At 42.2% G+C, this 14,008-nt stretch overlaps 1 protein-coding gene across 1 annotated transcript; it reads right to left on the reverse strand.

The window, feature by feature from the left end:
- Positions 1 to 367: 367 nt before the first annotated feature.
- LOC310999671 (basic helix-loop-helix transcription factor scleraxis-like) lies at positions 368 to 12,424 on the reverse strand. The gene is made up of 3 exons (XM_083990209.1): positions 11,428 to 12,424; positions 10,794 to 11,010; positions 368 to 1,097 (listed from the first exon to the last, which is right to left on the reverse strand). Exons 1-3 carry the CDS (start codon positions 11,823 to 11,825, stop codon positions 1,059 to 1,061), a joined length of 654 nt encoding a protein of 217 aa, XP_083846335.1. The 5' UTR covers positions 11,826 to 12,424; the 3' UTR covers positions 368 to 1,058.
- Positions 12,425 to 14,008: the final 1,584 nt, after the last annotated feature.

Genomic DNA, 14,008 nt, shown 5'->3' on the forward strand with positions numbered 1-14,008 from the left:
GAGAGAGAAGAGAGAAAGAAAGAAGAGGGTAAAAGAAAAGGAAAGAGTAGGAATAAGGATGATGTGAGCAACAGGTGTAGTCGCTGTGGATCTTCCGTTTCTGCTCGCTGCGCTGCTTCTTTGGAGACGGGAATTTATTTGAAACTTTCAAGATTATGTCTCCCTTTGCTTCCTGAAGAGCAGGAGAATGATAAAAAATACCATTTGGTTTTAGGGTATCTGTACGACACAGGATATCTTCTCAGTGGAAACCTTTTATAATGTCTGTTGGAACTGCGTGGGCTGGATTAAAGAGTGCAATCTGCTCAAAATACCACCAACGTATGAATGAAAGCTACTTCCAGATATACAAAAAATTTATTGGTCATCTTGAGTTATTTTCCAGCATTAACGTTCAGAAATGATTATTAGAAATAACCAATACCACAAAGACTCCAGCATGTTTTTTTTTTCTCCGATGCCTTGAACTGTGTCGATATAGGCAACGCTCTGTACCTTCAACCCACCCTCATTATTTATCAAGAATGCCATATGCCTGTTAAATAACATAGTTTCATTATATAATGTTATGTCACATAAATATACATTTATATTTCAGTTTACACATTAATAACACACAGCTTTTGATGAATACAAATTTGTCTTCCATAGGTTTTGTGTGTTTTTTTTCGATGATGTGCCGTAAGTTCCTTCGACTCTGAACGAAGAGTCACTGAGTCAGTACAGTAAAAGGTCTCTGATAAGGTTCCTCATGGTGGTGATAAGAATGCAAAAGCCCTTTAAAAGCATGGTTAAACTTTTCAGAAGTGTTTCAATCATATTTGAAAACACAAAATTTAAAGTTTCTGTAAAGCAATATAAAAAAAAAAGTCAAGAAAAGGAAATGCTTCATAAAGCTCCTTGAAAAGTCCTGGAAGTGCTATGGAAGTCCTTCGATAGTCCTCGAAACGCATCACAAGTCTGTAATTCTTCAAGTTGCAGTAACTGTAAAAATCGCTGTCAAGGTGACGAGCATTTTATCCAGGGAGGACGGGTGTGTTGTGTGCGCGTCCTCACTGTTAGCTTCTGATGGCCGTCTTCCTGTCTCTGTCTTTGTTCTGCAAGAGAAAGAAACAATATTTCACGTCACTGAAGGTTCAACGTAATATGAAGGAGTAGTTCAACCTTCTGGAAAACACGTTTATTCGCTTCGTGCGACGAGGATTGATGCCACTGGCCTGTCTGTACTGAAAGTCCTTTATTCTCTTTCCCTTCAGGCGACGTGCGAGTGCGTGTGTGCATGAATTTAGTGATGGCCATAGTTTCGTCTTCAATCAGTCTTATATACCTTATTAGCAGAGAAAGCTGAGACTTTTTCTAACAAACTGGACTAATCCTTCAGTAAAGTAACACTCATTTAAAACACTCATGCTCTAACCTTAATCAAACTATGTGTGTTTAATTTGAAACCACCCTGTTCCAGTTTCATGAACTCAAGACTTCAAGACATAAATACACAACCTTATGTGCTCATTTCAAACCGATAACCAGAGATGTGGGTCAGTTTTTCCCCTCTTTCTCGGTTTAACTCTGCTGAGCAGGTGGGTGAGACCGCAGACAGTAAATTGTTGTGGTTTTGTACGTAGTAAATTAAGCGTGGCTGCATCATGCACACGTTGTTGACTGTGGTCACACAAAGGTTGTGTTTTTTTTTTTTTTTTCACAGCCTTTTAACACTGACCTTGTGAGCCTCAGTGTGACTGTGACAGCCCTGTACGATGATATGCTTCTCATTTATCTGTGGTATCAGAACAGCGGAGTCTTGATTTCCTGGCTGGTGAGGAGACCTCCTCTATCTGGCCAGGAAAATAACATCACATTTTCCCTCCTCACCTAACCTCTGCTCCGCTCACTCCTCAGACCATCCACCACTGGCTTTCTTTCGCAGCAGTCGACGGTTTTTATTGAACACACCACTGATTGAGATGCATTTCATCCTGCGCCCAAAGCTGCTGGGGGAAAACTCTCACCAGACTGTGGCTTAACTCCTCTACACTCCTGTCCTCCTCTGACTTTTCTCCCCCCCTCTCCCATATCGTCTCGACTAACCCCCCCTGCCGCCCCCCCAACCCCTCGCCTTCCTCTCATCAGCCGAACACCTGTTACACATTTCCTCTCAGACCGTGCACAAGATGTAGGTGTTTGGAAAAAATCCGTTTGACTGACATCAACAAAGGTGGGTAGGTGTTTGGAAGGGTATCAGGCTGTAATGAGAGCGTGAGATCATAGGATTTGGACAGGAATCGGTCCGCCCACTGACTGTGGTGAGTGCGAGGAGACACGGGAACTGTTATTGTCAATCCCTCCTCCAGCTGGACTGAGAGCAGTGGCTCATTATTCAATTGCTATTATCTACATATGCACCATTACCATTATATGGTCGGCTATCTCATATTTTATTATTTGACCGTGTGTTTTTTATTATTAGTTCCTGGGATTTTTTTCAAAGAGCCAAACATAGATGATGTGACCCTGTACTGTATCTGCCACAGTTACAGTGGCAGCAATATGTCTTATACATGAATGAATCAAATAGCATAAAAAACACCAGCGCAGTTGACCCAGCTTTAATTGCAGCCTTGCGATGGTCTGTCTCATCAACTATTCACAGTGTATAGTCTGCTCTGTACTGTGTTTACAATTTGCAAGTGTTAAATGAGAGTTATTGTGACTTAGTTTGAAATGCTGTCTCCTAGAAACATTCATTATCTAAAGAACATCACACCACCCTCTTCATATCTGTGATATCAACAAATCTATCAACTTGCGAAATGTTGACACTGAATGTACCTTAAATCAAAATGGTTAGATTCATAAAATGAAGCCAAAAGTGACTTGATACACAAGACACAAACGTAACTCACTGATTAACGCTGAATCAAAACTCCACTCTTTTTCCAACCTTAATCAAAGTTCTTTGTTCCCTCCACCACCTGTGGGACACAGGATGACGGTATCCATCCACCCCCGTTCACCTCCACTTGAACATGTGCAAAAGTGCAGTGCAGTTCCTCACTAGAAAAAAATAATAAAATACGGCCTGGGAAAATAATCCAGGCAGCATGAACTATATGTTTGTTTTTAAGGTAACTGACAAATAGGTTGCATGCAGGTAGGTGTAATGCCTGTGGGAACAGGACTGCGTATTTCGTACTCAAAATTATTCCACATGCGGTAGTAGTGGACGGTCAATGATCACTGAGCGAGAGCATTAAAGCATCATTCACAGGCAGGGAGACAAAAGTACATCTCAGCTGCCAGAGCAGTGTCTGGAAGCCTAAATGACCTCTGTATCGTTTTGCCATCTGACACATAATTTGCATGGAATTGTCTTTCTAAATTGTGAGTAAGTAAATGATTGCAAACAGAGCTTAGAAAATGTTTGGCCCTTGCTGTGGCATTGCTGTTATTGTGCTCGCTACGAACAATAACTGTAAAACCAACAGCTGGAAGACACAAGTGTGCAGCCATGCTCTCTGGTGTTTGTTGGAAAGCACTGTGGAAAATTGTAGGTATTTATCAGTGGAAATAAAAGCGCTGCATGCAGGTCAGAGAGTTAGATAGAAACGGGGGGTACATGACAAAATCTCACTCGAAGACTCTGCATGACAATTGGATAATTTTACCAAATTACATGAAATTACCATGAAATCAGCCCCCGTCTCTCTGCGCGCACCCGGCGAGAGTTTAAAGGAGCACAGCTGGAGCTGGTGAGGGCGGCTCAGCTGGAGCGTAGCTGCTTCAGTCAAAACAGGAGGACGGGGGCTTTAAGGCTGGTCTGGTAGTCAAAACAATCCTCCTGAAGACTAATAGGGCATGGTCGGATGACATCTCTGCTCTCTCTTTCTTTCTTTCTCCAAACACCCCCCTACACACACACACACACACACTGACATACCATTGACTTCCCAGGGGGGTGATTTGTCCGACACTAATATGATTACCTGACGATGTTTACTTTAGATACAATATGATGATATTACCACACTGGCACAATATTATTGTTTTATCAAGGTGAGAACAGCATGTCTTAACTTTAATGTAGAGATAGTAAACACCCTATGAATAGCATCTTGTTAACTCCACAAACTCAAACTTTAATATTGTTTTTGTAAAAACTCAATCTGAGCTGTTCCTGTACCTGTAACCGTGGATTTTCCATGCAATCTCGCTCTCTCTTTCTCTTTTCCTGTGTTAAGCTGCTCTGTCAAATACAAACATCTAATTTAGTTTCTGGCTGCGTGGGGAGAGGAATGACTGGTTGGAAAAAAAATTATTCCACTTGGGCACCGGCCCCGACAATCATATAAGACGATTGGTATTCAACCATGAAACGAAAACTGGTAATATCCCTTTATTTTATCGAGCGAAAATATGTGAATATGCGTCAGTGCCTCGGGTGACTAATAGAAGCCGTAATTAGCCTCATAAATGATCATCGATTGAAAGATTATACACATACATTTAAATGGTGCAATAAATAACGCACCAGACATTTAAATACGCTAACTAACACACTGCTTCAGCCACATGCAGCCATTATGTGGCTTGGATACATCAGACATGTACTATGTCCATGTTCACTGTGGTTTGCTAATAAGCATCCTGATGACTTCTGAAAAACACTTGATTTATCTTAGATGGCCTAATCAGATGCAGTTTGCACCAGACGGGCACACATGTATTTAATTATTCTAACATTTTAATAATCCGCTATAATGAGTCCAGAACAAGTTCAGCTTCATTTTCACTGGTCTCAGATGACTTAATTCTGCTACATTATGTACTTTATCATCAGTGCTGAGATGTGCACCATGAAACAGCCAATAAGTCATTAGTTTCAGTAGATATTGTTTTAAGAAACGACACTATTTAAACAGCCATCACTGCTTTTCTCAGTGTTGTGGATCTCTTAAAGTCGTGCTCTTTGCCTGGCTCAGCTTTCTGTAGTTTTGCTTTAATTTGCTCTGTAAGCAACCCTCTCCCTAGAGACCAAATGACAACAGAGTGATAGTTTTGCTAATAGATTTTGTTAGTTATCTGATCCGACTTCTTCTGTTGGTGTTAAATTAGGCTTTAACTGCTTCCATCTGTACTGAAAAAATACAGACGGATCCATGCATGAAGTCACACAGTCATACACAAAGCCAGGCTCACATACACTGACACACGCTGATCGTGGGTTAGAATATATTTGAAAACTGGCTGCAGTATATTTAGCCACCTTGGATACACCTCATTAGCATAGTTTGAAAGGAGAAGCAAAACAGGCGAAGCTCTCGCTCAGGAGGCGCAAGACATTAACTCCAAGTCAGCACCGGCATTATCAATAAATGAGGGTAATTTAGTTTTCATCTATGACCTTGAAATGTCTGCCTCATGCACACAAGTGACGTAATGCTTTTTTCCAGTGAAAATAGACTAATATCCAAATGACTGTAAAAACCGCAGTCATTAGCGTGCACGTCCTATTCATGCGTTTAAGCTCTCTTAAGATGCACGCTTCATTTGATCTCTATAAAGACGCAAAGTGTAGTTTCGGCACAGTCGAAAACCAACTGTCCAAACCGGAGGATAAATAGCAAAGTTGATTATCCCACTGAGTCGTTGGCTATTTCTCTTTCTCCCCTTCTCCGTCTCTGTTTCCACAACTTCCTGCACACCATTAGTTTAGAAAGTGTTGAAAGCACAGTCGTGATCCAGGGCTCCTTAACTGAGTAATCATATATGAGGTTTTTCTGGGTGTCTAGTCAGAAGCAATGAACTGCCGTCTGGCTGTAAAGGCTAGAAAAAATAGAAACGGGGTGAAATGCTTTTTGATAAAAGCCTGCGAGTGTGATGCACTGTACCCCCGTGTGTCAGTGTTTCTGTGGTTGTGCATGCATGCGAGTGTGTGTGCACCCGCATGTGTGTGAGTGTGTGGGTGTGAGTGTGTGTGTCGCTTGTGTGGGTGTGAGTGTGTGTGCAGGCTGGGAGGGCGTTTCACAGAGAGCGGTTTCCAGGCTTCTTTAACATCACCATCAAAGTCCAACGTCAATGTGTTTCTAATAGCAGCAGCTGAATTAAACACTGGCTGTACAGGCCTCAGCAGAGGATAAATCATTTACAGAACAATTAGCTCATTTGTTGCTCCGCTCTGCACTGCCAATGACTTCCAGACACAGAGAGCCAGCCAGTGTGTGTGTATGTGTATGTGTATGTGTGTGTATGTTCACCGTATATGAGCAAGGACAAATTCTCTCTAATTTTCTCCCTTATATACATATACATAATGTAGACCCAGCCACCAAAAGTGCTCATTTTCGGTCAGATAAGCATAGACGCACACACATAGACGCACACACACACACATACTGGTAGAGATAAGTCAGTTTCCAGTTGCATGGTGCAGTTTTAGTGCCACTGTCTTTCCATCCACCCTGCTTTCCAGTCGCACACAAAGCATCACATAAAAAGGTTTTACAGTCGCTCAGATGTAAATTAAAACTGTCAGTGACATTAGGAGCAGTACATCATCTGTTATATTTGCTGTTTCACTAAATTCACACATTTCTTTTTCATTTGTAAAAAAAAAAAATATTCAGCTTTTTCTCTTAAAATGCTTGTTAACTCAACTTGATTTAATCATCTCAAAGGGCTAATGAGCTATTTATAGCAACCACTGCAAGTATCATAGTCGTTATATTTTTTGCCATATTTTTATTTTGTTTCCAAACGTATAAATCCTCTTTTGATCAAATCAAGTCAGCTCATCAAATCAAAAGAGCTTTTTGAAATTTTAAATATTGGAAAAAGTTTGGACTTGTCATATCCAGCTTCAAAGGAAAAAGTTCAGCATTAGTGCTGTTACTGGCAGATGAATCACCAGCTCTGTTTATGTTTGCCATTGAATTAAATTGACCCTCTCCCTGTTTCAGGCCAAAAGAAATAAGCCACAGTTGTGAGGGAAGCTGTAAAAATGCTTCAAGCACTATGGCCTAAAGACGACAAAGTAGACAGATTAGCACAGTTTAAAAAATCCTCTCTGTTTTTCAATCGTATCTGAGAATTACTAAATAAACTTTGTCTCTGTATAATTCAGTAGCTCTGGGCTGCGTTCACCTACTGCACGCTAAGCACAAATGAACAAAATATAACTGTAGATGCACAACTGGCACAACAAATTCGAGGATCGTTAGCGGTCCCTTCCTGCAAATGTAGACTGGAGATAATAAAGATGTGATAGTTAAGAAAGCGTCAAGTGTGCAATGCTGCAGCTCGACTTCACGCACCTGACAGTTCAGCACTGATCGGCAGAGGCGGAGAGGCCTAACACAGGATATCTGCATCAATCACACAGACAGCACAGGGATTTAAACAGCCCTCAGCTCACCTCAATCCTTTATGCTAAAGCCCTGTACATCTCATTTACAGATGTAACCACCAGGAGTGTCCCCCTGTTTTTTTTAACGGTATATCAAAGGCACCGGTAAGCGAGGGCTGCGCTCCAGTTTGTCCATGCCAAACTGCTGGTGCTTCACCTCGGAGCTGTTTTTTATGAAAGGTCAAAATGCATCATGATATATGTGGTTGAAGGAATATCTTGGCTTCTGATCAAAAGATGGCAAGTACAAATGTTGTACACTACATCACTGTACGTGACAGTTTCAGAAGGGAAAAGGAGAGCTGACTGAAGCAAAATGCACTGAAACACACAGCGACGCAGCAAACAAATAGTCTTCGTTTGGGAAAAAAATATCTAATACTGTGGCTCACACTGAGAGATTTTTAATGTACGTTCCTCCAATTCCTCAAATACTGTTCTAAAGATTTCACTTTTTTGGGGGGTTTTCAAACATCAATATCAGCTAAAAATATTTTTCCACCATCTAGAAAATCTCCCCACCATGAAAAGATAATAAACTTTACATCCCTGGATGTATGTCATCAATCTTGTGCATTAAAGCTCTGCAGATAATGAACTCGCATTAGTATTCCACTGAATATGCAATATGCACTTCTTTAACCTTCTCTGTGTAGTGGTCATTACTAACAGGACTGCTTGTTTTGAAATGGTTATACTGTATACACACATAATCAGAGGAAATGAGCGTATACTTTTCTCACTTTCACCCTCTCCCACATTGGAAATGAATTGTAATTGCAGCGGCTGGCCCTAAGCAGACCTGACAGCTGTGATGAACCTCAATGACCATAAAAACATACAAAGAGAGAGCTCAGGACACAAGGTCTCGTTTTACCTTCACAATCGCTTCCTCTCTGTAATCACCAGCTCTGACTCTGCTCCTTAGTCCACTTAAACGCCCTGTACAGCCACTTTTCCAGGGAAAGTGAAATGCTCTCAGGTTCTGCCAATCACACTTAACCACTGAAATGCCAGGTGAACATAAGCCCTCAGATTTTCCACCTTTAAATAACTTTCAGGGCAATATATCAGTTTCATTCACCATTGTGCATTCAGTACACAACTTAATATCCATTAAAAATTCATTAATTATCCATGTTTACTTGTTATTGTTAAGTTAATACAGGACATGCTTGGTGATATTATATATTTTTCCTACTATTAATAAATCCCCTGACCAAAACAAATAAAGAAACCGACCAAACAAATGCTGTTTGCATATCCAAAACCTGATATAACTCATTCCTCTGCACCATATGAACCACGTGTAAGTTGAAGTTTTAAATCTTTATCTGACTTGTCTTCTGCAGTGCAACTCGGGGAAAAACAGCAAAAATGCATATTTGGCATCATGCGGCTCGTGTGACATGGAGCAAACGAAACAATAATGTGCCTGACGGTAAAGAACACAGCCTCACTCTGAGTGTCTGTGTTTGATATTTTTGACATGAGAAAATTTCAAAATTGTTCTCTACCCAGCATGCATTTACAGATCAGTCATGCATGTGCAGCAGTGAGTTGACAGCAGCAGATAGTATTACACAGCTCCTACTGACAGCTCTGACCTCCACCAGGCTGATCGATATACAGAGAGCTGGGGGGCCGGGGGGGCGGAGGAGGGAATGGGAGAAGCTTGGGGGAAAGAGTTAAAGAAGGAACATGTGAAACTAAATGAAAATGAACAATAAAAATCAGGAAGTCAGGGAGGAGAGACAGAAGCAAACGGGAAAGGAGACAAAGGAGAGAGAGCGAGGCAGGTTTCAGACTAGTTATCTCCGAGCCCAGGGTGTCTGGGTTAGACACCAAGGACGTCTAGGCTTTCACTCACAGAGGTTCAGAGGGGAGGCAGGAGGGAGGGGGAGACACACTGCTGAGACTCAGGTTATCCCTCAGCTAAAGGGTCTCTGGGTTTAGACACTGAGGAGGGTATTAGCTTTCACACACTGCTGGGGTAACGGGGGAGTCTGCCAGATGTCAGCTCCTTACCCATAAATCCTGCTAAATGGGCAGCGGCTATGGGTTAGAGGGGGAAAGTTGAGTGGACGTCACCTCTCTATCATCTTCTGTTGTTGAAGTCAGAGCGGGACTCGACTCGTATTCATTTGATTTCAGTCAGCTGATGTCAATTCTCCGTTCCCTGTTGTTTCCCATCAGACTGACGACTTTCTTATGCCGAGAGTGTTCTTGATTATGTCTATTTCCTGTGTTGAATCAATCAAATGTGAGCTGAAACTCACACTGGACCAAGTTCTCCCTTTCTGTATCTCTATTAAGGTGTAGACCGACAGTGGAGCAACTGTACAGCGGAGGAAGTGCTAAAAAAAAAAAGGTTTGTCACTGAAATGAGAAGTCAGACTTTACCTTTGTAATGTAGAAAAAATATTTATTCGTTTTGTTTTGTTTTGTTTTCTCAACTCTCTGCTGCGTTGAGGTAAACTAGAATAAAATGATATGGTCTTCATACTACCAAGTGTGAACAAATACCTGCATTGGCGTTGTGACATCACGTTTCAGCGAACAAACTCATTGCCACTTACCAACCTGTGTATCGCGGGTCAGTTGTTAAGAAGTTATGATTAAAACCGTCTCATATTCAGACTGACGTCAATGCATTCTTGAAATTATACACATGGTTTTGGATGGATTTCATAGGCTCCCGGTCATAAATCTCACTCGCTGCATAAATACCCCTGTAAACTTTAAATTCATATTTTTTACAAAAGAAAAAGAAAAAAAAAACACCACAATTGGGGTTAGGTGGTTTTTACGCAGCAGTTGTGTACATTTTCTTAGTGTTTCGGTGGAAAGGGCTGCACCATTAGACCCACCTCTCTGCTCAGCTCTCTCTGTGCTCCTCTGAGACAAAAACAATCTCGTCTACTCACTGTAATGTCCAGCGAGTTTCAGAAACCACCTTGAACTTTCAAGCCACCTGCTCGAGTTAAACGAACCCCCAACAGCACAATAACACACAGTCATTCACCCCAGCAGAGGACTTTAAAGAGGTTCTGCTTTTAAAAATCCCTCAGGGCCAATCAGATTTATAGGCGCAGTCACAGATCTCAGGTCAGCTTTAAACACCAAACTGACCCTAAGGCACTGCTCAGTTTTATGCAAGAAGCGTCACTCTATTTTCCTGTGGCTAAATCTGGGTCATTTCATATTTTTTAAATCCAGAAATAAACAGTTTAAACCGTGTGTCTGTAATGTTACAAGAATAGCCACAGGAATTAAGTTATTATTACTGCTCAGGTGAAATAAAAATACTTCTCTGTGGTTAGTCTTCTTTTGGAATAGTCTATTTTCTTTTCTTATTTATTGATTTTTTGACCTATAGTTTTCTGCTCACCAATTTCCTCTGGTTGCTGAGGCAGAAAGTACAGATGTGCTTGGGCTGAGTTGATTGGTCAGATCCTCGAGGCGGGGAGGAGTTAACATGGAAGAACGGTGGTGAGGGAGCGTGGCACGGCTGTCCGTCATGAAGACCCTCGCCCAGGAGCAAGACGTTCCCCAGATGACTGATGTAGCTGCTGGCCAAACGTAGCGTCTCGATCTTCGACAGCTTCCTAATCATCAAGTCAGAGAGAGATTCGTGGCGTTAATGAGAATGAAATGTTTACAAAGTTCACAAAAATATTTTTTTTCTAAAAATGGACCATACAGTTGCACAGCTCTGTTGCACATTATATATTATATGAAAACAAGGTGCAAGAAGAAGACAATGATGTGAGATGTCAAATATTTGTTCCCCTCTGGAGTCTCATAGGAAATATCAACTCATAATTAAATACAGTAGGTTTACAGGCCTGTTTTTTTTTTTTTTTTTTTTAAGTCACTCAACTGTGATTAAATGTTATCCAGAGCTACATCAGGGACTGTTTTTCACCAATTTTAGTTCCCAGATGGAAACCATTTTTCTCTAGGAACGTACTTGTGCATCAGACCAAATGTCATGACACAGTTTGAGTCATGCTGCTCTGTACCTGTCTGCAGGCTCGGTGGGGATGAGTGTGCGCAGCGCTGTGAATGCTGTGTTGACAGAATTGGTGCGATCTCTCTCCCGTGCGTTGGCTGCGGTCCTCTGGCGAATCTCTGTAGGGGGACCTGAGCCCGGGGGGATGAGCCTCCCTCCCATGGGCCCTATACCTACACCTACCCCTACTCCTCCAGGGCCTATTCCCGCGCATATCTTCCTCTTCCTGTTCACCTTGATGTGAAAAGCAGACGGGGACGAGGAGGACAGGCGGAAGTTAGAGTTGTTACGGTCCTCAGAGCCGGACCCTTCGCTCCCATTTTCGTCGTCGTCTTCGGAGAGGAGGGCGATGTCGCCGTATAAGAAGCGGCCTGCAGGAGGTGCTGTGCGAAGCATGGCAAATGTCATCGTAATAATTGCGACAAGTCTGACAGCTACCGATCAATCCTGGAGAAGCGTCTTCTTGAGGTTGAGCTTGTGGCGTTTCTGCAAAGTTACCGCAAAGTTTTCTGTTGATGCCGCTCCCTAAAGGTGTCCAACGCTCAGAGTGTTACTTTATCCCCGTCACTTTGCAAACTTTGGCAAGCCACGCAAGTCAGATATAGCCCCAACAAGGCTGAGTCAGTCTTGGTTTAAAAGATCAGCAGGTTGATCCTAAGTCAGCAACTGAGAGTGACTTGACCTCGGAGCTGCAGGTTCCAGGTCCTTCTGGGTTTTTTTCTCTTAGTTTATACGAAAGCACTTCACATCCCAAATGTCAGTTCCTCTTTGAGTTAATCCTTTGACAGAAAGCTGATTTATAATGGCATGTTGAAGTCACGCGCTTTATTTGTCCTCTTTTCCTTCTCTCAACCTCTGTCTCGGTCCTTTGTTTCTATATTTGTCTGTTTCGATTCCAGTTGCAAAAACTACTCCCAGTCTGTGGCAGCAGTTTGACTCTCTCTTGCTCTCTACTGGTCTCTCTTTCTCTCTCTCTCTCACCCCTCTCTCCTTCTCAGCCTCTTTGCTCCACGTGTGCCTGCTGTCTGAGTGTTTCCGTCTGCCTCTGGTCTTATAGCCAGTGGGAGGGCCAGAGGACTCCTCCGCTCCTCCTCTGTGTGGTGAGGGTCCCTCGGCTGCTGTCTAGAAGCAGGCCAGAGAGACCGGAGGCAAGAGGCAAACCATCAGCAGGAGTTTGTTTTGGCTTCACACTGATGTGTTTCAGGGGGAAATCCACCCTAAAACAGAACTTGCATCACCCTTAGTTTGCTGGGTGGGTTTAGTGTCCTTAGAGGCGAGGGAGCCCTCTGAAACTCACATCCCTATCATCATTGGTACTGTATACATATTGAGTTACTTGGATGTTGACCGAAAAAAAGGAAATGAGACATAGATAAAATGTTGTCATATGGGAGGAATAATAAAGCCACGGTCTTGGACTGTGCAATAGTATATCAGATGCCTGAGCCAAACGAATGCTAAATCTTTTTTAGTGTGTTTTTTTGTGTTGTGAACTCATAGTTATTTGACTGGCTGGATATTGCAGAATGTCAATTGGTCACATAACAGGTTTTGACATGGATCAGTTGTATAGACCAAAAAACATGGTCTATGTTGCTGCTTCCTTTTTATATATACAAAATGATCTTTTCTCTTTCCAAGTTTCTCCACAAGTGGTAACACTGGGACTTGAGTTGGCAAAAATGGATGAATTCTTCACCCACTTTTTTTTGACAGCGAGAACCTAAGAAGCTTGAGTGGTGAAGTAAGAGTTTGTCTTTCTCCTTGGGTCTTTGTTTCTTCCTGTGACCTCCTCCTCTGTGCTGTGTCCGTCCCTGGACAGCAGGCTGGGAGGCGGGCGGCCGCAGTGCTGGAAGCTGAAGGTCCAGACTGGGCTCGTGGCTGAAGCCGGGGATCGGGTTTATTCAGCGATGGCTGGAGCTGTTTTTCCGGTACAAGCTGTGATGCTGGAGGGCCTGCGAGTAGTTTTCCCCCAAGGGATTCTGATTTTTAGGGTGGAGTGGTTTGGTGATGAAGGGGAGGCTCAGAGGTTTGTAGTAGGAGAGCTGCTATTTTACTCACTTACACTCCCTTTCACAATCTGTCTTCCTCGGGAAGAGAAGAAGAAATGAGAAGAGACAGCAAAGGGAGCAAAGACTTACGAGGGAAGAAAGATATGGGAGAAAACAAATGAATGACAGAACAGGATCTATCTATCTATCTTTCCATCTATCTATCTATCTATCTATCTATCTATCTTGCAGTTTTGAAAATCAGCTACTCCCTCAGATTTCACTAAAATATTTTACAGCCTTCATCTAACTCTAATCTGCTTTTCCTTCTCAAAGTCTCGGGGATTTTATTAGCCATGATCGTGCAACTTAAGTCTTATTTCCAAGGAACTGACTGACCTTTAAATTTTGCTTCCTGCTTTAAAAGTATGGTGGTTAAAGGTTGACAACCTATGTAAAACTCAGCTATGAAGTCTATAATCCTCAGTAGTACATTTTTACAAAACTCTAAACCCAACTGCCATTACTGGTATGCATCTTTTGTGTAGATTGGCAACCGTAAGCTTCTGCTGAAAACTAATAGCACTATGAATAATCTGT

Source organism: Trachurus trachurus (genome assembly GCF_905171665.1).
Source record: "Trachurus trachurus genome assembly, chromosome: 16".
Taxonomy (NCBI): Eukaryota; Metazoa; Chordata; class Actinopteri; order Carangiformes; family Carangidae; genus Trachurus; species Trachurus trachurus.